General features: G+C 37.0%; 1 protein-coding gene across 1 annotated transcript; it reads left to right on the top strand.

The window, feature by feature from the left end:
- The first annotated feature begins 310 nt into the window (after positions 1-310).
- Positions 311-27,790, top strand: LOC127444125 (phosphatidylinositol 4-kinase type 2-beta-like). Its single transcript, XM_051703334.1, has 10 exons — positions 311-815; positions 13,486-13,637; positions 15,598-15,798; positions 15,949-16,080; positions 16,263-16,416; positions 18,716-18,780; positions 19,119-19,218; positions 20,678-20,811; positions 22,162-22,221; positions 26,967-27,790. Exons 1-10 carry the CDS (start codon positions 482-484, stop codon positions 27,138-27,140), a joined length of 1,506 nt encoding a protein of 501 aa, XP_051559294.1. The 5' UTR covers positions 311-481; the 3' UTR covers positions 27,141-27,790.

The following is a 27,790-nucleotide window of genomic DNA, read 5'->3' as shown; positions in this document are numbered from 1 at the left end:
CCGGGATATACATTAGGCTTTTTCTGAAATGACGGTGTAAATATGACAGAATTTTCCTTCAACAGTATTAAAGGAACATTTTGATAGTTACATTTAACTAATATACAAATAATAAAATGCTATTATTATCAAGGGGAGTGAAATTATATGTGACGCAATCTTGTAACGATTATTTTGTGAGCTAAAATTACATCAACAATAAAATTCCGTCAACTGTTCGTTGATTAATAGGCAAGCGTTACTGTACCTTTAAGAAAGCTGCCCGACGGCGTGGATAAGAAGTGCGCATGCGTGAGAATAGAGGAAGTAGGTTATGGTGACGAAAGATGTGGACTTGAAACGACTCAGAGCATTAGCTCGTCTTTACGGGAAAAATACTCTCCTAAAGACAGACACCCGGCTATGAAGCGGGTTTCATAAGAGCTCTATCCGAGGTGTTTGAGTTTCTCTAGACAGAGACAGAATTAAGCCACTGCCCAAGATGATGGCAGAGTGCGATCCCACCGACGGCGAGCCGGAGAAAGGCGGCGGAGATTTAACTACGGAGACGAACTTTCCCCCTTCAGAGCTGCCCGCAGTGCTGTTTGAAAAGACCCGGGCCGCACCGTCACTGGGGCTGTCGCTGAACCCCGGGGCAGCGGTCCGGATCTCGGACTCGACGGAAAGCGTGCTGACGGAGCTGGAAGCGGACGGGTCTGGGGAAGAGGCGCTTCTGTTACCGGGACCGGCCGGAATTCTCTCACCCCGGGCAGGCAGAGAAAAGAGGACGCGAAGAAACAGACATAGCTCGTCATCTGAAAATCTGGCGTCTCCAGGTGAGAAATGTGAGCCGGGTATCACCATATATATCTGATCTTCATGTTTTCAAATTAAACCGAGGTCTCTTAACCCAGAGGTCTCTCTATCCACACTGTTCTCTCACACACTATACAGCTTTCCTAACAAAGTACATGTTTTTGGTCCTATTGTTATTGTGTATGATATATAATATGTACATGGAATTATATTTTTTTCAATTCAGTTTTAGAAGTGAAACTACTTTATTGCATTTGCCTTTACAACATTATTAATATAATCATTCAGTCAATCTTAAAATAAAAGGGAGGAAATCAAAGTTCAAAGTAGTGATAAATTAAACAATGACTGACCACGCCTTTATTTAGAGGCAACCACGCCCCCTCCGTAATGGCAGATACGCTTTTCGTAATTTTGTTGTATAATTCAGCGTGGACTAGAGACCAGGATCCATTAGTTTCCATAGCAACCGCGAGTGTTCCGATTATGTTGCGCGCGGCATTCCAAAAAGATCGGCTAATATACCTTGGGGCTCTTTCAAAGGAGTACAAAAAAAAAAAAAAAAAAAATTATACAGACGGGAGTTTTTGTGTGCGTGTGTGGTCTCCTCTCCTACACATACTGAACAAGTTTGCATGTGAAAGAGTATTAAATGCTCTAAGTTCACTCCCACACGTCTTGCATCCTGTGCTATTACCCCATCTGCTTATCTCTTGACTTGGAAAAAAAGAACTTTTGTTATGCAACCATTTCCACAGTTCAGTTTACATGCTCTTTGAACTCGGGGCACATGTGCAGGTGACACCAGAGCAGCTCTTGATATACATGCCTGGTTGTTTCTTATGTGCATGTTTGCTTGTGTGTGTCTTTTTTTTTTTTTTTTTTCCCCTCTCCTTCTGCATCATCTCCACAAAGCATGCAAACACTAGATGTAGTCTGTCAAGGAATAGTTACAACCCCTTTGCTAAACTCAAACATTTTATCTACCTATGGTATATTGATCTTTGTTATATTTATTGATATTGATTCTGTATATATTGTTATAACCCTGTATATCTATTTTGCTAATATCCAAATGAATGTTATATGACCATAGGGCTGGGTATTAATACAGATGTCCTGATTTGATTCCAATTCGTAAGCTCTCGATTTGGATTATTCTGATTTCTATACAATATTATTCTATTCTGATTCATCCTTTGGGTGTATTTCAGTTATAATATCCATTTTTCTTACATATGAAAGACATTTTCTCAGCTAATGCTGTAAATTATACAGGGAACCTTCTAACTTCTTGCATTATGAAACAGTGCCCAAACTATTCAGTTCAACTGCTATTTATTTAACTGATATAATTATCAACACAACCAAAACTGAAGCAAACTTTAAAGTAAAAAAATTCTTTCGAGTTTTAAGAATCGACAAATGAAGATGGCAATCTATCAGAAAATGTATCTTTTTACATGAGTCAGATTCACTTTAAAGGAATAGCCTAGTTCACCCAAAAAATGAAAATTCTCTCATTCACTTACCCTGATGGCATCCCAGATGTATATGACCGTCTTTCTTCAGCAGAACACAAATGAAGATTTTTAGAAGAAGATAGAGCTCTGTCAGGTCCTTATAATGGAAGTACATGGGTGCCAGCACTTTGATGGTCCAAAAGTCACATTTAGGCAGCATAAAAGTAATCTATGCGACTCCTGTCGATCAATGAGTGTGATGTAAAAAACAGCACCATCACTATTTGAAATAAGTAATCATTGATCAAATCTAGACAGGCCTCATTTCCAGCAGCCATCACTCCAACACCTTATCTTTGAGTAATCATGCTAAATTGGTACTAGAAAATCACTTGCCATTATATCAAACACAGCTGAAAGCTATTTGGTTCATTAAATGAAGCTTAATACAAGACTCACACACAAATTTTTACTATCAGGAGAAAATTCACCAAAGTATTCATCTTGTCAGAATCCACTATCCATTAAACATATTTTACTGGACTGTAATACTTATACACATTTGAGGAACTTGTATTATTCTGTTGATACATTTCAAAAGTGAATTAATATTTAGTTTTTTAGAAAAAATTAATCTAGAACACCTTTTAGTTCTATTCTTTAATAACTAAACCTGGCTCTCGCCATGAATATAGCCATAGAAGCTGGCATGGCGTAAAAAAAGAAAGAAATTAAGCTTAACATTTGTCTTTTGTGTTTGTTTTTGAGTTGCCACAGTATGCAATAGACTGGCATGTCTTAAGGTCAATATTAGGTAAAAAATGGCAAAAACAAAAAAGAAACGGCTTTCTCTAGAAACTCGTTAGTCAATCATTGTTTTGAGGACTGAAGGTTATACAATGCTTGAAATTGCCAAAAAACTGAAGATTTCTTACAAAGGTGTACACTATAGTCTTCAAAGACAAAGGACAACTGGCTCTAACAAGCGAAAGAGATGTGGAAGGCCCAGATACAACTAAACAAGAGGATAAGTACATCAGAGTCTCTAGTTTGAGAAATAGACACCTCACATGTCCTCAGCTGACAGCTTCATTGAATTCTACCCGCTCAACACCAGTTTCATGTACAACAGTAAAGAGAAGACTCAGGTGTACAGGCCTTATGGGAAGAATTGCAAAGAAAAGTCACTTTTGAAATGGAAAAATAAAAAGAAAAGGTTAGAGTGGGCAAAGAAACACAGACATTGGACAACAGATAATAGGAAAAGAGTGTTATGGATCATAATCCCACTGAGCATTTGTGGGATCAGCTAGACTGTAAGGTGCATGAGAAGTGCCCGACAAGACAGCCACATCTATGGTAAGTGCTACAGGAAGCGTGGGGTGAAATGTCACCTGAGTATCTGGACAAGCTGACAGCTAGAATGACAAGGATCCACAAAGCTCTCATTGCTGCACGTGGAGGATTTTTTGATGAACTCTTTGAAGTAGTTTAAGAAGTTCTGAATAATTTATTTATTTATTTATTTTCAAATTGTAATGGTAATTTTTCACGTTATTAATGTCCTGACTATACATTGTGATCAGTTGAATGCCACTTTGGTGAAAAAAGTACCAATTTCTTTCCATAAGAGCAAAATATGTACATTATTCCAAACTTTCAGCCGCCAGTGTATATCTTTAAGAAACCAGATATTTGTTCTAGTTCTGTACATTCAACACCCAGGGATTTTGAGGCACGAAAATAAGTTCACAAAACCTTTCAGAGAATATGCAGTGGATGAGTACAAGAACTAAAAATTCTGAATTGAAATTTCATACACACTTTTAGCAAAAAATTCCCAAGTTTAGAACATAATAATAGAATATGAAATTCCACAAAACAATAATTTAATAATTGTATTAAAATAATTAAGTGCTACTATATCAAAAGTACCATGTAAAAACATTAGATTTCATAAAAACCCTTGCATAGATGCTGCAAGAGCCTATTTGTCAAATTCTTCCATATTTACAATGTTTGTTGAAGTTAAAATATTTCACAATGAATGATTGTCCCTTTTTAAATATTTATATGTACATATTTATTACACTTCCTACATTACTACATTTTGTTACATGTTTGTTTATATGAACTTGTACAAGTAATTGCATTGATATGTATAGCAAGCGCTAAAATGGTACTGTCTCTAAGAGAACCGGCAGCTCCGCAAGCAAACGTTTATGGTTGAATTGGCGCAGGGCACATTAAAGAGAGGGATGTTGCATGGTGGTTTTTGCCTCATCCGTGCAATGTATGATTAGGATTAATGTTTATTTTTTACTTTTTGATCACCAACTGACTACAAATAACAGAATGGATTTTAAGAGAGATATTAAATGAAAATGGAGTGGATCTCATCTTTGGACACAAAATACATGGAACGAGCCAAAAGTAAACTTTTACTTGCATAAAGTATACTGACTTGCATGTACAAATATTTATTGTACAAGTTCTCTCATTCAAATCTAAAAGCTTGAGTTTTGCAACAATTTTACCCTCTAACAGACATCCAACAGGTGCATTACTGGTCTGTAGAAATGCTGTAAAATGGAGAATGTTGAGAAAACCGTCTGTGGAAAAGTTTAAGCAAAATCAGAGTTGTTGTTGTTGTTGTTAAATGCAATGTAAATGTAACCATGGCATATCATGGCTCAACTTAAGCGATGGTAACCGCGCGATTGGGACCCACTGCAGCCAAATAAGGTCAATTTCCTTCAGAGTGCACGCTCATGAGACGCGCGTAAAAATCGAGGCTGAATCTAGCTTCAACGCCACAGTTTGAATCGCTGTGCTTAAGTTCTTCACCACTACACATCTCAATTACTGGTGAGTGAAACCAGAACATTTACTTGCCAGTGGATAACAACAGACTTACTTGTATGTTAGTCGCACTGCGTGGAATTTGGTCTCATATGTGAGTGATTTACATGCAATGAAGAGGACTTCCAGCTTCCAGTAAGTTCTGGTTCCAGAATTAGACACTGTATTTATAACTAGTCATTTTATTTCAGTGTGGAAGCAGATCTGATGTATTAATACCACTGTTCAAAGAAGAAAACAATAGTATTTTCATTGTCAAATGTCTTTTAGTGAGCCTAAAATAGCTCGAGGAACTGGAGTCTTTGTGAACATTTGTGCGAATCTGGCAGTATGAGCTAAATACATTAGCACTTACAGTTGTTATTCACTTATCAGACTCTTTCAGGTCTACTTCTACTATTCAGATTGCCTCATTGTTAAAGCACACATGTCTGTTTTAAAGAGTTATAAAGACTAGCATTAATGTATTGTTTTTATCAGACACACACCACACGGTCTTCACAAGATCAGCTACAGAAACATTCAGATCGGGGATGAATTTAGGATATCCACAAGGTTAGATCATAATTCCGCACTGATTCTTGATTGTTTGCTCCATAGACTTAAGTAAAAAGCATGCCATGTCTTATGATAAATGACACTGGCTCAGCGGGACATGCTTTCTGAGATGTGTTCGTATGGGTGTGTATGTGTATATAAGAAGGGGAAAGTGTACTTGTCTTCTAAATGTTTAATGAGCATCAGAGAGCCTAATGGACTCCCTTTCACCCAGGGAAAGCTGCCCAGGCCATCAGCGGAGTGTGTATACTTGCTTTACCTTTTAGACCCTATGTAGGCAACTTAGTTTGTTTTACAGCTGTGTACATTCAGTGTAGATAATTGTGCACCTCAAAATAGTGAATGTGAATATTGGGGAAATCCTTGATGAAATACTTCCCTCCATGGATAGGGGTATCATGTGATACAGAGTAGGAGCGGGCAAGTGTGCGTGCTTTTTTGAGCAAGTTGTGATTTTAGTGATACGTGTTAATAAGAGACATACAGATTCTATCTACTTGAGTTTGGATAATCTGATCGGATCGTCTGCCGTCTCTATGCGGATCGTGTGTGTGTGTGTCCATAATCGGGTCCAGATGGAATCTGCGCACTCAGATTGGCAACAACTGTCATTCATACAAGGTCTATCCCTACTCCTAACATGTTGTTCAGTAAATATTTTGGCTAATTTCATGATGCTTTTTGCTACCAATATGAATGTAGTACTCTCATCTCCATTTAGGCTAATGCATTTTACTGTTCAAATCTCTCAGATTTTACCTTAAAATCCGTGCAGAAAATGTGAAAATGGTCTGCAGATTCCATCTGGACCTATCTACAACTTGGCTACATATGAAACACTGATACAGGTCTGAGCATTAGAAATCAGAAATTAGTCATTAGAGGTTGTATCATTAGAAATTTAATTTTACATGGTCTTTTGAAATAGGAGTACTAAATGCTATGAACACACATTGTACTTTTTAGACCTCAAAACCTCCTAGCCAGTCCAGAATGGCCATTTATAGAAACTAAAAAAAAAACGGCTTATTGACATCCACAAATTTCTCACATCAGCTGTATGTATAAATGTGCATGTGACTGACCACATTGACACATTTAAACGCCTATTCTGTGTTCAGAAACGTGGCACGCTCAGTCATGATGAGGTGATAATGAAGTGGCATAGATTCCTAAATACCAGAAGACCCAGTGATGAGAGTAAAATGTTTGAGAGTCCACCAGAACTTGTTCTGGCTGTGTTTAGCACCTGCGGCTTTTGCATATCCTCCAAAATGATATGTCCGATTTAGGGATGCACCAATATGGAATTTCTGGGCCGATACCGATAATTCACAGCTCATTGTGGCAGATACCAATAACTGATTTTTAAAAAAGTTCTTATTTTTAATCCTTTAACCTGGAACTGCTAGCTAATTCATTAAAAGCTTCTCATTTGAAAAATGTATCATTTAAAAACTTGGAATTTGGACTTCCTGCTATTTAAGGTTTGGCAGAAATATGCCTATTACAGATGAATGCTGATTTGAATGAGAAATGAATGATTACGCTTGCATAAATTGTATGGTGCCCATTTTATATGAGTGTTTACGGTAATCCTGATGTCTCGCTAACAGAGAATAATGAACTTCTAACAGCTGTAATAATGCATTAAACCAAAATGAGGCGATAAACGGCATGTAACGAAAATTAAACAACAAAACACAATACAAACCCTAAACTTTGTATACATGGTGTAATATTTATGAGAGCAGCCAAACTGCGTGTGCAGCGGTGTTTTGTGTGTAATGGGTGCATATGCGCGTCTCATTCACTGACTCTTACAGTGCTATCTGTGACCGTTCACTGTATAATTTATGAAATGTGAACACCACAATCATAATGGGAATAGGTAACATTATACAGATCGAATAGTCACGAGTCACGTTAGAAACGTTTCAACCCGTAAAATACAACAAGCAGATCGTTTCACTCACAAACTAAAGTTTTTAGCCATTTCAAGCCACTCTGTGAAACTTCAGTATCTTTGAACCATGTTAGGTTGTTTTGGGGCTTGTTTTAATCTCAATGATGCTGCAAGTAACGATGTGCAATTTCCCACATTCTGTTTGTTTCATGAAGTAATAAGCGAAAATGATCGCCCCCAAGTAACATGTTTTGTTTATTGCCTCAGTATAAACAGAATATGGGAAACGGCATGTCTTATAGCAGATGATCCCGAATTAAAACCAGACCCAAAACAACGTAACAAGGTGCAGAGATGTTCAAAATAATATCAAAATAATGCTGATGGAAACGCAAATTATCGCTAAATTTTCACGTGTCGACGTAATGTTTTTCCATTTGACTCTAGCGCATAAACTCTGTCGATACTTCAGATGTCATGAAAAAATGGTTTGGAAACACTTTGTCGAGAAAATTGCCATTAACGCAAAAATGTAGTGTCACATGACAGGCTAACGATTGGGGTAAATTCTGTGTTAATCATGATGACAATGTAGGCTATACATCCTTGAAAGCCAATTTATTGTACGTGATTATGGATTGATCTTAACGGCATAGCACAGATCTGATACTGCAAATGACACTTCCAGGAGTGCCAACACAAATATCTCATATCATGCACCTGTCATCAAGTGCACGGAGAACAAATTAATGGCGACTTTGTGATTTAATTTAATTACGATATCCATCCGTTTATTTATTAAAGCTGCTTTTCCACACCGTTCAAAATAATAGACGGTAGACATGGAATTAGCCCACAATACAAAAAAAAAACATAAATTATATCATAAATTAAAAATAAATGCACAATACTAGGAGAAAAGCTTCAATGTGCTTTTTTGTAACATTAACATATAGCCCAATTCTATAACATTATTGTTTAGCTTTTGAAAAAAATGCCGGCAAAATTCCCTGTATTAAATTAAATTAAATAAATTAGCCTTCCAAATGAAAAGCATTAAATAAAAATTAATTACCAAATTTAAAAAATGTTTAGACCTATATATGCCTTTTCTTTACACAAACTTAAATTAGCCTTACCCTGTTCTGTAGATGGAAAAAAGTCTGCTGAATGACATTCTCAGAATGTTCTACACTTTTTTTCAAGACTATAAACTATCAGAACTATTTGTCCAATGCTGAGTTTACATTCAGAAAATGAGCTTTTGAACATTTTAAATCTAACTTAAATCTAAAACAGAAAATTTAAATTGCATTATGTATCTAAAATTAATTTTACATGACAAAGTTCAGTTGGTCGTTAAAAGTTGCTGGACAAATATGCGGGACTTAATGCAGTTGTGATGGCAGTGCTTTAGATGATTGTTCAAAATAGCCTATTGAATATCAGGGATGTATCATATGTAAACCCTGATATTACACAGCATCAATTTTTTCTTTAACTGTGCACAGCATATACACATCAATGGATGGTCCTTATACTAAGACTGAAAGTTTGCTCCACACTTTGTGCAAGTTGCCAGCTTGAACAGCGCCATGACGATTCTTTCGGGTCGGAACCGGTGGCAACCTGTGATAGGTGCAACATCAGGACCAATATTACAGTCCTATCAGAAGGGCAACAGCTCCATTTTGATTGCAATTCCTCCTCTTCTGATTGCTTTTATTTGTGAAATTAAGGGTGTGTTCACACTTGGCAGGTTTGGTTCGATTAAAACGAACACTGGTTCTGTTAGTGCGGTTCGTTTGAACAAGTGTGAATGCTGCCATCCAAACCTTGGTGCGCACCAAACAAGTGGACCTACACTGCCTGAATTGTGGGTCTCGGTCCACTTCCAAACGAACTCTGGTGCGGTTAGATTGATATATGAACGCAACATGGACCAAAGACATCTAAACGGAGCAAAAACAGGAAGTAATTTGCCTAATACTGACCTCAAGCATACCTGGTTCTTCTCATCATAGGAGCTATGTTGCCCATTACAGTTCGCAGCATATCTTCGTTTGTGTGTGCAACGGAGGAATTCCTGGTACTGTTTTGACTCCTTTTACACATTTTATTAGCTCTTCGTTTGTTCTCAACTGGTAAAAATACCACCATATATACATGTATAAATCTAACGAGCGCATTTCGCCCAGCAGCCAGCATTGTTTTGGATGTTCGGCAAGTTCCATTGCAAAATATACGTCATAAAAGCTGTCCAATCAGGTTGTGACTTTTTCCTGATGCCTTTTGTTTTCGTATATTTAGGTTCGGTGTTAAAAATGCCAGTGTGAACGTTAAGCGAACCAGGACTAAATGTATCATTTTCTTTTTTGGTCCGGACCAAGAGGAGGACCAAGAGAACCAAACTACAAGTGTGAACACACCCTAAAATGACAGTAAGCTGGCTAATTTCAGTGAATTGACTCAATACTCTCCCCATTTTACCAAAACTTCAGAGGAAAAAAAATTAGGGACATCTGGAAGGCGAAAGGTACGCAATTAGCGATAAACACTCATTTCTGTATGGAAACGGCTTAAGGGCAGGTTTCTTTTGTGATAAACCAAAACGTGTGATTTATTTATATTTTTTTTTAAGGCATGACGTCATCACGCACACCATTTTTATCGATTAAAAGGCCATTTGAATGGAAACAGGCAGAAGACGGCAAATTTCCCAACCTTTTTTTTTTTTTTTTTTACACATTTTTACATTGTCGATAACAAAACAGTGCAAAAAGTGGATGGAAACTAGGCTGACACGTTGTGTGTGCATGCGCACTGTCACTTGAGACTGCCTGAGTCCCCTGTCTGACGGAAACATGCCGCAGGCAGTCAGAGATTCTCAGCCACAAGCAAATGAACCATAACATATTATCGGCGAACATATCACCAGTAATTCGATTATCGGCGCAATAATATTTTGATTTTCCCGATTATAGGCCAATAATATATCTGCTGCCGATCATGCATCCCTAGTCAGATTGGCTGAAGTTTATTTTCTTTCAAATGAGCCCTCACACAAGGTAGTCCGATGCATAGAGCATTAGATAATCCACACGAAGCACAATGTTACATATTGCCACCAGGAGATGGCGCCAAGTAAATGACACTGACTCGATGCAGACTCATTGAGTCAAAAGGCACTCATTCTGTGAAATCTCATATCTAAAATCATGTCTGCATGCTATGCAAGCCTCAAGTCATTGTGTTTGCATGTGTAATTAGTTCTTATGTATTATTATGATGTTTTATTTGTTTGGAGAGGCTTTTGGACACATCAAGACGTTTTTGGACACTGATAAATTATTTTTGTAATGCTATAACTTTTTTTGATTGCTTTTGTCATGTCAACACAAAATTTTAAAGGGTCCCAATTCATCCCAATTATCATAAGGAATGTGCAAAACTACCAATTTTCATAATGGACTAGTTGGTTGTTTGAACAAATCAAATCAAATCACCTTTATTGTCACACAACCATATACACAAGTGCAATAGTGTGTGAAATTCTTGGGTGCAGTTCCGAGCAACATAGTAGTCGTGACAGTGATGAGACACATACCAATTTACAATAAACATCAGATTTACACAACACAATTTAAAATCTAATATACACAATTAGACACAGCACAATATACAAATAATAACATACAATGTACAGTATACAATACACACAATATAGAATACACATTATACAATAAAAATAGTATATATAGTGTGTATATATAAAATATACAGTAGTTTGTATTGTACTGTATTGACATTCAGGCTGTCGGTTGATAGGTAAGTTGCCAGTGTGTTGTTAAGAGAGAATATAATTTATGACAGTCCGGTGTGAAATAATAAGATTAATAAAGTGCAATGCTGATGTATTTTGATCGTGAGAGATCAAGAGTTCAAAAGTCTGATTGCTTGGGGGAAGAAGCTGTCATGAAGTCGGCTGGTGCGGGTCCTGATGATGCGATACCGCCTACCTGATGGAAGCAGTGAGAGCAGCCCATGGCTTGGTGGCTGGAGACTACAGTTAGTCTGTATTAAGGATAAAGTACAGTACTGTGCAAAATTATCTGGCACATAAGATGTTTCACACAAGCATTTGTCTTAAGATGGTTATTTATATCTTCAGCTTTAGTGTGTCAATAGGAAATATTAATGTTAGACTCTAAAACATTAGTTTTGCAAATAGAAAGGATTAGAATTGAAGAACAGGGAGCCCTGCAACATGTCATGGCTCCCACAAAGCCCCCCACTGAACATAGTGTTAGTCTGAGATTACATATAGAGACAGAAACAACTGAGACAGCCTAAATAGATAGAAGAACTCTGGTGAATTCTCCAAGAAGCTTGGATCATCCTATCTGCCAACAACCAAGAAAAACTGTGTCCAGGTGCAAGTAGGATAATTGGTGCTGTTTTAAAGGCAAAGGTTGTCACACCGAATATTGATTTTAGCTTTTAGGTTTACTGGACTTTATATGATGTTAATTGATTAATGAAAACTATTTTAAGTTTACTTTTTAAGAAATCCTCACTTTAAAAGTTTTTCACAAATGCCTAAGACTTTTGCACAGTACTGTATAATTAGGCTCTTATGTTCATGTGACCCTGATTAGACGCATTTCAGAGGGATATATGGACGCTAAGCTCAGCACTTCAACATGGTAACTAAAAGATATTCAACAAATGAATAGGCTAAATAGCTATTACATAATTTTGCACAAAACCATCAAAGTAAGAAATAAGAGAGGCTCCAACACAGAGTGGCATGAAACTGCTCATGCACATCCTGAATGCAGAATGATACTCTTCAACATAACCAGAGTGCTTCAGGGTGATCCTAGTTGCCCATTCAAAAGCGCAGAACTGTGCTGGACAGAATCAGCAAAAGACTTTGTCTCCACAACACCTCACAAAAACGGTAACATTACTCACAGCAGAGGGTTTGATGTCCGACAGTGATCATCTTGTAATGTATTGTTGATGTGGCACTTTGATTGCTGTAACAGCAACTCATATAAGGGCTAAACCTAAATCATTAAGGAGACAAAACTTTGCTGAGGGTTTTACCGTGCTGACTGTTATTCCCTGTTAAGCACAGCAAGTTATCATGCAAAAACGCTCCAAGAAGTTGTCTCTTAATTGATTTAAAAAAATGTGTCTCCCATTTAAAACCACCACTAAAAATATAAATGTTAGTAGCCAACCCCACTAATCCACTACTCGGTTGTTGGACAATTAGTTGATTAGTTGACTATCCCTAGTAGCTTTTTTTTTTTTTTTTTTTTTTTTTTTTTTTAGCTTGCATGTATCTTTGCAGTGGGTTACAAAATAAACTAAACAGTGGTCAGAGCCCATTTGTAAGCTGTCAGTACCAAGTAAAGAAAATTAAGAAGCTACATTTGCTGGTCTTTAGATGCTTTGCTTTGATATCAAACCTTTCATCTGAGGCTTATGCATTTGTAGCTTTTTGCACCCTGTGATCACAAATGCCCAGTGCACTTTTAATTTGTATCTTTTTTTTTTTTAACAGATAAAACAGGCAAGCAAATACCAATGAGAGCTCCAGCACAGATTCTCCTGGTTTTTAATGTTTGAATAAATTGCATGGTCACTAGTGATTCAGCTTTGAAGCTACAGTTTCTAAGAGTACGTTTAATTTTTGTTCCAGATATTTGGCCTTGAGCCTGAATTTCATTCAGTGATGGAAATTGTTAAAAGAAAAGCAGTCCCCAGTATGTTTGCTGTTTCACTGTGTGACCTTTTTGAGATGAGGTGACTCATAGGAATACAGATTTACAGGAGTCTAATAAATTCACTGCGCCATATGCTTAAGTCACTATATTTGTGTGTATATAGGTAATAGCAGTGGAGAATTCAACCATTTCCCAGAAGACCCAGAGTTTGGAGAGATTATTCAAAGGGCGGAGCAGGCGATTGAAAACGGCGTCTTTCCTGAACGTATCTCGCAGGGATCCAGCGGAAGCTACTTTGTGAAGGATCCCAAAGGGGTGAGTCTTTTTGCATTCTTACTGTTGAAGCTATGCCTAATAGTAACTGTATAAACAAGATACAATGCAATTGAATGAATTGCAGTCGCTTTAAAATAAAAAAATAAAACTTTGAAACGAGACCAATCCAAAAACAAGTTAACCATCAGAGCTGAAGATACCAATTTGTGTTACTGTTAAATCTTTTTTTTTTTTTTTTTTTTTTTTACTGAAATAAAAATGAATAATGTATTCCAACGAAGTTTTTGTGGCATAACTTGGATCTTAAGGGCACCAGTGCAAAGAACCTGCAGGGCCCCTCTTTGGGGGGGGCTCTGTAATTTTTCATTGCCCGTCAAGCCCGCAGTAGTTTTTATGGATCTTTTTGGTCTATCTTCGTGGGCCCCCTCTGATTCTGGGCTATAGGGCGGCTGCCCACCCTGCCCTCCCTGTAGTTGCGCCCCTGTGGTTGCGCCCCTGTGGTGGGCTATTTTGTAAAATTTTAGACTTTTATAACTCTGCTTGATTAAACATGAAAGTGCCACTAGATTTGGAATTCTGAAAAACAAATTAGGGATTAGTTGTAATGTTAGGCACGTGACTGTATTCGACAGTACGGTATATTACTGTAATTAACATGCACAATATTGTTATTCTGGGCACTTCAAAATACTGTAAATAATTCTAAACCTTTTAGATTTTTCTTATTGCAAAGTAGTTTATCAATTAATCAAAATTCACAACATGGCTGGCACATGTGCAGTCTGATGTAAACGAAACCAAAGTGGATGAAAAGTGTGGATGGAGGAATGTAGCCGACCATTTATCTGACTTCAAAAATGGTTAAGTTGGAAGTGTGGAAGTACTTTGGGTTCAATAAAAATGCAGAGGGATTGTTGGATGAAGATGGTTTCCCTTTGTGTAAAACATGTGGCAGAAAAGTGGCAGTGAAACACTAAGCAATCCAGTATGTTCACTCATCTGCGGGAGAATCGCCCCGTGCATTTCATCAAGATAAATGTAAAGTTGTGACCGTTTTTCCAAACTGTTTTTGCAAACTGAGAGAGAACATTCTTAAGAGACAACTAGCTAAGTGACCGCTAAGATGACAAAGTGAACTGTTGTTGCTGTTTGCAGATAATATGTAAGAGTAATTTGCTAAAACTCCGCTAGCTGCACAGTAATGTTTTCGTCTTGTAGTTACAACTAAAATACAGTTGTAATCAGCTAATACTAAGTCCTGTAATTAATAATGGAAATGTGGCACAATGATGATTTCAATGTTAAGTTCAAGTTGGAACGCAACGCAATCATACATTGCCATACAGTGTGAGTGAATTTGCAGGTGTTAAATTGGTAGCTAGCACCTAGCTATATATTAGCAACTGGCTTGCTATCAAGAAAAAAACGTGCATACTATTGTTGTAGTCAATTAGCTTTTTAATGTTCAAAGTTCTTTTGTTAATTTAAAATGTCATTTTGTTATTGAAAAAAATCTAATAAAACTAAAAGTTTCTTTCAACCAGGTTTTTAATGTAGTTCAATACCGTAATACTATACCTTGATAAAATGCTTCAATTAATGTGATGTGAAAATTTGACACTGTCACATGCCTATGTAATATATAGGTGGATGAAATACCATCTTTGTTTCTTACTACACTACAGTGAGTAGTAGTTTGAGCAGTGGATGGATGCAGTTCACGCCATTGGTCAGTTTGCATACAATGTCCTGCTGCATTCTTTAGCGTAGGGTTATGCATGCGTGATCACCTCTCTCGTGTGAGTTCATAAAAGATACATAATGCATGTTACGAATGTTTATGTTGTACTCTTTGGATCCATTGTCTCAGAAAAGCAATGTTAATTTAGTAATTTTTATTTTCCCTATTACATTTATGATCTGCAGTAGTTATATCCAAAACTATAATACAAGTTTCTGTTGTAGTTGAGTTATTTTTCTTGTATCTTCTTTCCTGCAGAAAATCATTGGTGTGTTTAAACCAAAATCAGAGGAGCCTTATGGTCACTTAAACCCTAAATGGACCAAATACTTCCATAAACTCTGCTGCCCGTGCTGTTTTGGCCGTGGCTGCCTCATCCCTAACCAGGGCTACCTCTCTGAGGCAGCTGCCTCGCTTGTGGACCAAAAACTGGGATTGGGGATTGTACCCAAAACGAAGGTGAGAATGGCAAGGTAACTTACAAACTATAAAAGCTTAGGTATAACTAGAACTTCATTTCCCTCATGTGCAAGTTTTGCTGGAAGTAGACTAGAAGAATGGAATTTATCAATACTTTTTCAAAAAAAAACATCTGCTTTGCCTCTACAGGTTGTATTTTTGACCAGCGAGACATTTCATTACAATGCGATTGACCGTGCCAAATCACGTGGTAAGAAATATGCACTGGAGAAAGTACCCAAAGTCGGTCGGCGGTTTCACAGAGTTGGCCTTCCTCCAAAGGTAACAATTTACCTCATTATAATTATATCCCAATGTCAAAACCGCCAATATCGGCTACAATTTTAGTGTGTATTAGAACAAGCAATGAAAAATTTAACAAACTGCTCAATTGTTTTTAATTGTTTCTGTCTGAAATCAATATGGTGTCTTCGAAAGGTGTCAGTGGTTGTTCTGTCATCTAGGTGGGCTCATTTCAGATGTTTGTGGAGGGCTACCATGAAGCAGACTACTGGCTGAGGAAGTTTGAGGCAGAGCCTCTTCCGGAGAACATGAGGAAACAGCTTCAGTTTCAGTTTGAGAGGCTAGTGGTGCTGGATTATGTCATCAGAAACACAGGTATTGGATGTTCATGATCTTTTCATTAACCTCCTGAGACCCGAGCATGACTGCTGTGTGCATTTTCCATTTCCCTTTTAGATTTGTAACTAGTAGCACCTAATAAATATGCAAAACAAAAAACAATCTAGAGCAAATAGTTTTCCTAAAAATTGATGTCAGTATATGTGGACGGCGGGACCTAAGTTTTACAAATTTTAAATAATACCAAGCTATAGAAAATCAGATTATTTTAGTCAAATTGTTTGTTTCCAGGAGTGTTGGTTATTCATGTTTTTAAGACGTTGCTCTGCCAAACATGTTGAGTGGTCTAAACATCATCTGCAGCCTGAAACTGAACTTTTTTGTCAGATTTTAGGAGTGAAGGCACTTATCCACACAACAGGGAGCATCCTGTAGCTCTCTATGCAGCTGAGTTAACCTCCAGTGTGCTTTTTGACTGCACTGGTCTCAGAACAGTTTGAAATGCATCCTAACTCCATATAAAGCCAACATTTTTCACCACTGATTCTCAATGTGATAATTCACAGTAAATCTAGGATTTCTAAGGAAAAAATGCGTTAAAGTACACATTAGTGTACATTGTGTTTAGCAGCGTGGAGCTTCATGATAAATCGCAAACACTTAAAAAATGGCATATTGGATTAAACTAAAAAACTATTTTTTCGACTCAAACAGTTTTCAATGTATAAACTTAATTGGGTTTATTACCAGATGTAGTTTTGGTGCCATATCTCCCAAAGACAAACTCCGCTGTGATCGGCTTTCTGTGACTTTCGACGTGCAGACCAGAGTCGCATTAAACTGAGATCAGTCGGTTTAAATTAATTTAAATTATGTATTGCATATAGCAGAGCCAAAATACAATGTCCACCCATGTTTACGCGGGGTAGCACAAGGTTAGATGCATTTCCTTTGGGTAGCAAGCAGACTTCCTGAACGTCTTTCCATACAAAGATATATCAGGTTAACCATAGTTGTTGTCAAATCACATAGTTGCTAATACATTTATCTTTTCTAAATTAAAACTAAGGTAACTTGATTTTAGACACCATTTCATAATAAAATAAATTAAAGACTAGGTTCAATATAAGGAAGTTTTAAAATGTATGATTTCCAGGCCTGGAAAAGTCAAGGAAGTATGTAAAATCTTACAGTTATAAGTATAATTGTTAAAATCTTTCAATTTAAAAGATTGGGACCTGACATAAGATAAAAAATGCCAAGAAATCACTTTTATAATGATAATGATAATAATAATAAAAATCCTTATCTAGTGTAATAAACATCTGGGAAGGTTATGGGAAAGTCAAGGAAATTCATTGGTCAAAAAGTGTGGGAACACTTTACAGAAAAAGTCTTGAAGCTTCTATCAATGTTTGGAGGAGATCCAATATTTTATTTATGGCTTTACATTATTAACTGCATCTATGGTATTTTGGAGGAAACTATAGTTACCATGGTACATTTTTATAAGGACTTTCTTAGTCTAACTCTTGTTTGGGGATTCTCACGAAACCAGTCAAGTAAATGTCCTGGTTCTATTTTACTCCAAGATCAAAGGAAACAAACCAGAAATTATATTTTATATATATAAAAAACTAAGCCCATTTTTAGAACCATTAAGTTTTTTAACATTGTGACATTTGACAGTTACACATATTTTAACCTCCAATTCTCATTACCGTAATGTGGAAAGATGATGATGATATTCTGATTACCCGCATTTGGGGGGAGGAGATATTTGATTTTAATGTAAAGAATTTACACTTCATATAGTAGTATTCTCTTGGTTCTGCCTACCTTTTTTTTATTAATTTATAAACAAAATTGGACGATCATATTACATCAGCATCCTTTTTTTACTGTAATGACAATCCTCATTGAAAACAGTAGGAACTGTAAAAGTACGTGACATGTTACGGTAAGGAGAATTGGGAGGTTAAATGTGCTTAGGTGTTTGAATATAATGTCCTTATGCAAAAAAATCCTATTGCTTCTAAATGTAGGCTTCATTTACTTGATGGAGAGTATAATTTTATATTTCTTTCCATCGATGTTGGCTTAAATAAGACCAAGAACGTTTCTTGACAGGTTTCTGGAGAATCACTTTTTTTTTTTTTTAACTGACAGTGTTTTTTCCTTGTAGTTTACAGACAGGCTTCTTTCAGTTATCTGTCTTACCTAATTTCCTCCTCCCTTTTCTCTTCTTTCTCTCATTCTGCCTGTATGGAAAAAATGCTGATTGTTTTCTGTGCCTTTTGAAAAGGAAATCTGATCTCCCTTTTGGCTTCTTCAGACAGGGGGAATGATAACTGGTTGATCAAGTATGAGAAGCTGGGCGATGGAGAGTTGGCAGACAAGGTGAGCTGGAGGATATTTATAGAGCTGCTCTGTTTGCAGTGCTGGCCGGCATAAAGAGAAATGCCATGACTGAGAACCATGTGCCTGCGGTAATGGAGTTATAATTTTAGTAAACACATACAGGCAAATGGTTTCTTCCTACATGTACAGTAAATCTCTTTAAGCATTACACCACGTCAAACATAAGATTGCTTCAGGATTCAAAAAGAGACTGTGTACTGGTTCCTTCCACATGCTGCCTCTTGATCAAATTGCTGCAGGGTTTGTTATATTGGTGTAATGAAGATTGCTTCCCAGTCACAAGCAAATGCTGAGTTTAGCTTTCTTTATGTTCTTAGGAATCGGAATGGACCAACCGGAAAGACTCGGCCATAAAGATTGCAGCCATAGATAATGGTTTGGCCTTCCCTTTTAAACACCCTGATGAGTGGAGAGCATGTAAGGACTTTATTTTTTTATGCAGGACATATACACTGCCGTTCAAAAGTTTGGGGTCACTTACTCGTTCTTTATTATTTTTTTCTTCACATTTTAGAATAATAGTGGAGTCATCAAAACTATGGAATAACAAATGGAATTATGTTGTGACTAAAATCCAAAATAAATAAATGTTATATTTTAGCATCTTCAAAGTAGCCACTCTTTGCCTAGAATTTGCAGACATGTACTCTTGACATTTTCTCAACCAACTTCTTGAGGTATCACCCTGGGATGCTTTTAAAACTGTATTAAAGGAGTTCCCATCTATGTTGGGCACTTATTGGTTGCTTTTCTTTATTCGGTCCAAGTCATCCATTTCAAACATTTTAAATACAATTTTAGTTTTTTAATGAAATAAATTAATATGTTGGCACAATTATATTTTTGTCTACAAAACTAATTTCAAACATTTAAGCATACACCTTCAGATCAAAAGATTTTTAAGATCATGAGAAACATTTCAGTCAAGTGACCCCAAACTTTTGAATGGCAGTGTACATTGTCTCACATTGACATTGAGTTATAGTTTTGAAAATGTCAGTAGTTTCATAAGTCATTTTAATTATGTTTGTCTTTTGGAGATTGACTAGTTTTCATTTACACCTTGCAGTCAAATGCATCTACACTGTGATCGGAGAGAGATATGATCGAAGTTACCTGTGCAAAATGGAAAACGCTACTTGCATATTACATCTGAGGCTGTGTTAACTGAAAATCCTCCATCTTTTAGCAAATTTGAAAAACTTTGGATAATTCAAATACTTTGCATCACTTTGACAGTCAGGGTTTTTCCTTCCTTCATTTTTCTATGTCTGCCAAAGTTAAATTCCGGGTAGCCGAAGCAAATGTAATTTATATATATTTTGAGTTCATTGCTTTGTAAGAGCTAAATATGCTTCTCATCTGAAACGCGTTAGTGATGCCTGGTTTCACGTGAGTTTTGCATGCTAGAAAACAGGAGAAAGATGCGAACGATGAGATTTTGTGCATTCCAATGGAATAATTTATGGAATATTGTTCAGGTAACAAAATTTCCCAACGGCAATGTCTGTTGTAACAGAAAAAGGCAAGAAACCACATTGCAGCACTTTAACAATGGATTACTGTAGTGTAACCATCACATAATTACTTGCATACAGTAGTTGTATCTGGATAACATAAATGCATTTGCACCTTTTTTGAATGTGGTCAGAATCTGCCCCAGACCACCTCTGAATGTGGATTTAGTGATCCAATCACAATGCGTCTGGGGTGCATTTACACCTGTCATTTAATGTGGTTAAGTGTAACCCGATAGCGATTCGATCACCGAAAATACATGTTATTGCAAGGTGTAAATGGGGCCTTACATCACCATTGTTTTAAATAGTTGTGTTCGTAGTCAGTTAAGAACCTAGTGTGACTTTTGTTTTTGTAGATCCGTTCCACTGGGCATGGTTGCCTCAGGCTAAAGTGACCTTCTCCCAGGAAACTAGAGACCTTGTGCTCTCACGCATCTCTGACATGAACTTTGTACAGGACCTCTGTGAGGACCTTTATGAGATGTTTATGGTAGGAGATCTTGCCATCAAAAATCATTTTCTCTCTAACCAGGGCTGTGCTGAATGCATACTTACCATTATGCTTTTAACTTGTACAATTGTAATAAGGAATGTGCAAAACTAAAGTTCACAGACAAATATTCAACAAATAAATAGGCTAAATCACTATAACCTTTATTGCACAAATCTACCATAGTCCTCAAAAACAAATGGAGATGTATATAATATGCATAATAATGGAACAATTACTCCAAGCTGCTGATTTGAAATCCAAGATTTGATATGAAATAATTCTCTTGAAATATATTGTTGAATTTGTTACATAAGCATTGGTTTGATGGCTGTAGCAGTGGTGTTTTAAAGGGATGAATTTGGAGATTAAACTTCTCAGACAGGGTTTTAGCGTGCTGCTGACAGTCTTGTTACTCTTCTGACTGTTAGCATCCTGTCAGTACGCTAAAACTCTCTGTGAGTAGTTGCGTCTCTAAATTAATCCCTGTTAAAGGGATAGTTCACCCAAAAATGAAAATTCTCTCATTTATCCCAGATGTGTATGACTTTCTTCAGCAGAACACAAACAAAGATTTTTTTTTAGAGGAATATCTCCGCTCTGTCGGTACATATAATGCAAGTGAATGGTGACCTGACCTTTTTGTAGCTCCAAAAATCATAAAAGTAATCCATATGACTCCAGTGGTTACTTCTATATCTTCAGAAGTGTTATGATAGGTGTGGGTGAGAAACAGAATGATATTCAAGTCCTTTTTTACTCCAAATCTCCACTTTCAGATGTAAACGTGAAACTAAACAGACACCTCACGTGACTTTCAGATGTAAAAGTGGAAGTGGAGATTTAGAGTAAAAAATAGTTAACCACTGGAATCCTATGGGTTACTTTTTTGTTTCCTTTGTGATTTTTGGAGCTACAAAGGTCTGGATACCAATCACTTGCATTGTATGGACCTACAGAGCTGAGATTTTGTTTTATAAAAATCTTTGTTTTCAGCAGAAGGAAAGTCATACACATTTGGGATGGCATGAGGGTACGGGATGGTGAACTATCCCTTTAAAGCTAAACAAAACTAAGGAAAAAAAATGTAAGTGAAATCACTAGTTGGCCTCTCTAGCCAACTAGTTGTTTGTTGGATGTCTAGTGGACAATCCTGTCCCATTCCTAATTGTAACTGGTCAACAACAACAACACTGTTTTCAATTAAATCTGTGTGACCTTGATCATTTGTTTGCAGTGCAATATGTTGATAAATCATTAATTGAGCTGAAATGCTAAATATGGCCCATGGATATTCTTATTAGATAGATATAAATCAGTTGTTACATTAACCACTGTATGTGTTTTCAGGCGGATAAAGGATTTGACAAAACCATGTTTGAGAAGCAGATGTCTGTAATGAGAGGACAGGTAAGTTTGAATGCTTTGAGATTATTTTGCCCTCTGCTTTCTCTGTGAGGTCCAGATATAGCAATGTGTAATCACGTTTTTCATTCTCACTAAATTATGGAGCTCTGTCGCTATAAATAATTCACAGCTAACGTAGATTAATACTCGCAGCCAGATGGCTATTTTCAGCCTATCGCAGCCAAGACATAGACCCGGATTTAGACAACACGTTTTGCAGCGTCAGCAAGTAAATGATCTTGTTTGTAGCATTATGAGGCAAAGAATGTGTTGTGCGATTTTGTATGACAAGCTAATGGCAACAGCTTAATAAAGCAATAAGCCACTCAAGGCAGTGTGGTCCCAGGGGTAAACGTGGTAAAATGGCTTCGAAGGCGGCTCATCTAATCATAATTGAGAGGCAGAACTATCGTTTTCTAATGATGTTTACCACTGTCTTGCTTGAAACTGAAAGGTTTACACCAGGTCAAAGTTCTTTTTAAACTAAATTATTTGCCCCTCTATGGGAGAAACATTCATTAATGTTGCAACCATATTTGTACCTTTTAGAACTCTATCAAATCTCATTTAAGCTAGTATTGGCTCAGTGTATATACTGTAGATATAACTTGAAAATTGGGCCTGGTTTGAGCTAGAGACGTGGCATTAATTTGTCAAGTTCTTGTTTACCTAGTGTGTTAACCATTCCTGCGATGTGGTCATTGTTAAATCCAATCCCCTCTAAGCTCTCCAACGTAAACAGTGCTTTTAGCTCTCTTTTTCTGGGAATTTTGGATTCAGTTTGTACAAACATTTAGACGTTGGTCACGCTGAATACCATGGCCAACTAATAATGATCTGAACTTGCTTGCATACAGTTTTACAAGCAAACTGACTGAATGAATGACATTAGGACAATCGTAATTTTATGCTGTGTTGTAGAACTGTGGTTCTTGCCTAGTTTTGCTTCAGGACCCATATTTTACATTGGGCATTAAGTGGCGACCCAACATTGATCGGTATTTATTGTTGCCTGGAATGTATTTCTTTTACCTTGCGTAGTGTGTACATTTTGGCATCTGCCTTATTTGGCTAGAGTTGACTAAGGGACAGATTTGCTTTTGACATGAACAACAAAACATTTAGAAAAGCGCTGTCTCCTCCCTTAGAAGTTGTTAACCCTGTATGGTATGCATTGTTCTAACGATGGAATATATATATATATATATTAGAAAAATTAAGAGAAATGTTGCCATATGGCAACCCAGTACCAAAATGTAAAATGGCCCAATGTTTTTATTTATTTATTTATTTTTTTTTTTCTCCTTGAATTAAAATAAAATGTCTTTGATATATTTATAAACTTGGAACACCAACTAAAATTGAGTAAATCATTGTCATATGTTCTTAAATATTAGCGATTATTTTCACTAAAGCTTCGCTCATCCTCACTGGTTTAAACCAGAAGAGCTAACTGTGCTCTCTTTTTGCCCTTTCCATAAAACATTGCCATGTTAGTTTTTGTCTGAAAAGAAAAACAAATCATTAATGTATTTATGCTTAAATATAATTTATATTATGGTAAACATTTCCAAATAAAAGAAGTAATGCAATAATATAATAGTGGCTATTCTATTGTAATAACATCTATCTATAAAAATTCCCAATGGAAAAATGCATTAGTGCAGTTCCACAGTACTGAGTTGCCATATAGCAACATTGATATTTTCTACATTTTTTTGTAAAACTCTGTTTAGATAAAGTTGATCAGTTAACATCTAAAAACATACTTATCAAAGATGCAGCAAAAATTAAATAAGTTACAAAAATCATTGTGTGGAACAAACGCACCAAAATGTGTTTTAATAGAGCAATTTGTAGAGCACCTCAGCAGGTGTCTCTACAGTAAGGGTGACCCCAGGAAAAATAAAACAAAAATGTCTTCAAGACCAAATCAAATGTCATGTGGCTTGAAAACATTATATTATTGGTTACTTTAAAGACTGCCCTTTAGAGGTAGAGGTGGGGTCAGGGCCTCAGTAGCCTGCTAAGAACAGTTCTAGCACCTCTCTGCAGTGGGCGAGCACAACTCCTAATGACATGTATCGGTACCACTGAATTCGAAGTTTCAAACTGTATTTAACTTGGCACCGCATCCTAAAAATGAAGCATTTATGCACAAGACAGTTAAAAATCAGTGAAATGCAGCGCAATCACAGTTAGGCTGTCCAAAAGCATCTGTCTGACGCATGTGTACATAGATCAACTAGAATATATTACAGACGGACACAAGATTCCTTAGGTTAATGATAGGTGTAGTTGGCTTCCACGTGACTCATTCGGGCCTTAACACTCCACTCATAAAATTTATTATTATTCCATAATTCTTTATTTGGGGCCATTCTCAGCAAAATATTGATATGCAACTAATTTAGTTTTATTGTATTAATCAGCTTCTCATTTAATTTGATTCGATTGACTGCCCTGATTGTTAAAGGGATAGTTCACCAAAAATTGAGATTCTCATTTACTCACCCTCATGCCATTCCATATGTGTTGACTTTCTTTCTTCTGCTGTACACAAACGAAGATTTTTAGAATATCTCCACTATGTATGTCCATAAAATGCAAATTAATGGTGACTAAACCCTTGAAGCTCCAAAAAAAAATCACAAAAAGGCAGCATAAAATTAATCCATATGACTCCAGTGCTTAAATCCATATCTTCAGAAGCGATATGATATGTGTGGGTGAGAAACAGATAAATATTTAAGTCCTTTTTTATTATAAATCTCCACTTTCACTTTCTGGAAGGATTGAAATATTGATCTGTTTCTCACCCAAAGTGGTTGCATCGCTTCAGAAGACGTACTGTATATTAAACCACTGGAGTCTTATGGATTACTTTTTATGCTGCCTTTACAGTTGAAGTCAAAGGATTATATACACTTATGTTGAAGTCATTACCACTCCACAGATTTAGCAAACTAATGTTTTGGTAAGTCGTTTAGGACTTTTAATCACAATTCCAGTGGGTCAGACGTTTACATACACTAAGTTAACTGTGCCTTTTAAGCAGCTTGGAAAATTCCAAAAAATTATGTCAAGCCTTTAGACAATTAGCCAGTTAGCTTCTGATAGGCTAATTGGCTAATTGGTTGTGTACCTGTGGATGTATTTCAAGGCCTATCTTCAAACTCTTTGTGCCTCTTTGCTTGACATCATGGGAAAATCAAAAGAAATCAGCCAAGACCTAAGGAAAACAAATTGTGGACCTCCAAGTCTGGTTCATCCTTGGGAGCAATTTCCAAGCGCCTGAAGTTACCACGTTCATCTGTTCAAACAATAGTATGCAAGGATAAACACCATGGGACCATGCAGCCATAATACCATTCAGGGAGGAGACGCATTCTGTCTCCTAGAGATGAATGTAGTTTGGTGTGAAAAGTGCAAATCAATCCCAGAACAACAGCATAGGACCTCGTGAAGATGCTGGAGGAAACCGGTAGACAAGTATCTATATCCACAGTAAAACATGTCCTATATATCAACATAGCCTGAAAGGCTGTTCAGCAAGGAAGAAGCCACTGCTCTAAAACTGCCATAAAAAAAGAAAAAACAGACTACAATTTGCAAGTGCACATGGGGACAAAGATCTTAGATTTTGGAGAAATGTCCTCTGGAGGAAAAAGGGTGAGGCTTGCAAGCCGAAGAACACCATCCCAACCGTGAAGCAGGGGGTGGCAGTATCATGTTGTGGGGGTGCTTTGCTGCAGGAGGGACTGGTGCACCTTCACAAAATAGGTGGCATCATGAGGAAGGAAAATTATGTGGATATATTGAAGTAACATCTCAAGACATCAGCCAGGAAGTTAAAGCTTGGTCACAAATGGGTCTTCCAAATGGACATTGACCCCAAGCATACCTCCAAAATTTTAGCAAAATGGCTTAAGGACAACAAAGTCAAGGTACTGGAGTGGCCTTCAGAAAGCCCTGACCGCAATCCAATAGAAAATTTGTGGGCAGAACTGAAAGCACGTGCGAGCAAGGAGGCCTACAAACCCGTTACACCAGTTCTGTCTGGAGGAATGGGCCAAAATTCCAGCAACTTATTGTGAAAAGCTTGTGGAAGGCTACCCAAAACGTTTGACCCAAGTTAAACCATTTAAAGGCAATGCTACCAAATACTAACAAAGTGTATGCAAACTTCTGACCCACTGGGTATGTGATGAAAGAAATAAAAGCTGAAATAAATTCTCTCTACTACAATTCTGAAATTTCACATTCTTAAAAGAGTGATCCTAACTGACCTAAGACAGGGAAAGTTTTCTACGATTAAATGTCAAGAATTGTGAGAAACTGAGTTTAAATGTGTTTGGCTAAGGTGTATGTAAACTTCTGACTTCAGCTGTGGTCACCCATACATAGCTGAGATATTCTAAAAATATTTGTGTTCAGAAGAAAGTCATACACATCTGGGAGGGCATGAAAGCGAGTACGTGATGTGAGAATTTTCTTTTTTGGGTGAACTATCTCTTTTTAATATTACTTATTTTTGCTATCCTATCTATGCACCTTCATATAATTAGTTGCATTTTACATTTGTGTTTTGCAATGTTGTCTGCAACCCTATTAGAAGAAACTTGCGACACATTTTTGGGATGTGACTCACCAGATGAGAACCACTTGTTGTAGGATCTACGTAAAGCCTACACACACCCATGTGTCCTGTATATCTAAAATCAGTCTCGTCTGTTCTTGCCGTATAGATCCTGAATCTGACCCAGGCTTTGAAGGACGGGAAGAGCCCCATCCAACTAGTGCAGCTGCCTCGTGTGGTGGTGGAGAGGAGCCGCGGGGGAGGCCAGGGCCGCGTGGTCCAACTGGGCAACGCTTTTACCCAGACCTTTCACTGCAAGCGACCTTTCTTCACCTCCTGGTAATGGGGTCACACTGAGAGGAGGAGGACTGGAGTGATGAAGGACAGTGGTCCTTCGAAGGGGTTTAAGACACTGGATGGAGAACTTTTTGATAAAGACTTCCAGGGTGAATGTAGCAATGGAAAGGACTTGAGAGGCCTTTTGGTTTTTTTTTTTGTTTTTTTTGTTTTCTGAGCCTTTTCCCAGAATTCTCCTCCTTAGCTCACTATGGGTAGAGCAGCACCAAGTGGGAATGTCAAAAGGGAATTTTTGTGTGGCAACAGCCTTGCTAAACTGCCAATTATTTTATAAATATACTGTATATACAGATAATGTATTCATATAAACTTGATATGCTTGAATGTAACTTGCAAGTTTACATTTTACACTTTTCTCTTAAAGACATTTCATCACCAAGGATTACTGGTGACCGTGGTATTTAATATGATGAATGTATTTGTTGATTATGTAACTGGATGCTGACAACAGTATATATACATTGTTAAAGGTGGGTAATTTTGTAGATCCCATTAAAGGAATAAATTCCAAAATGTGTTTTTCTTCTCTCTCTACTGTATGCTTCTTGGACTTTTTATTCCAGCTGGATGGTTAAAGTAGAGCTGTATATTTAAAATAAAATGGAGGAAAAAATAAAGTTTTGGGATTGGTAAAAA

The sequence above is a fragment of the Myxocyprinus asiaticus genome, chromosome 7, assembly GCF_019703515.2.
Source record: "Myxocyprinus asiaticus isolate MX2 ecotype Aquarium Trade chromosome 7, UBuf_Myxa_2, whole genome shotgun sequence".
Lineage (NCBI taxonomy): Eukaryota > Metazoa > Chordata > Actinopteri > Cypriniformes > Catostomidae > Myxocyprinus > Myxocyprinus asiaticus.
The sequence above is the reverse complement of the archived record's forward strand: the minus strand, read 5'-3'. Positions and strand labels throughout refer to the sequence as shown.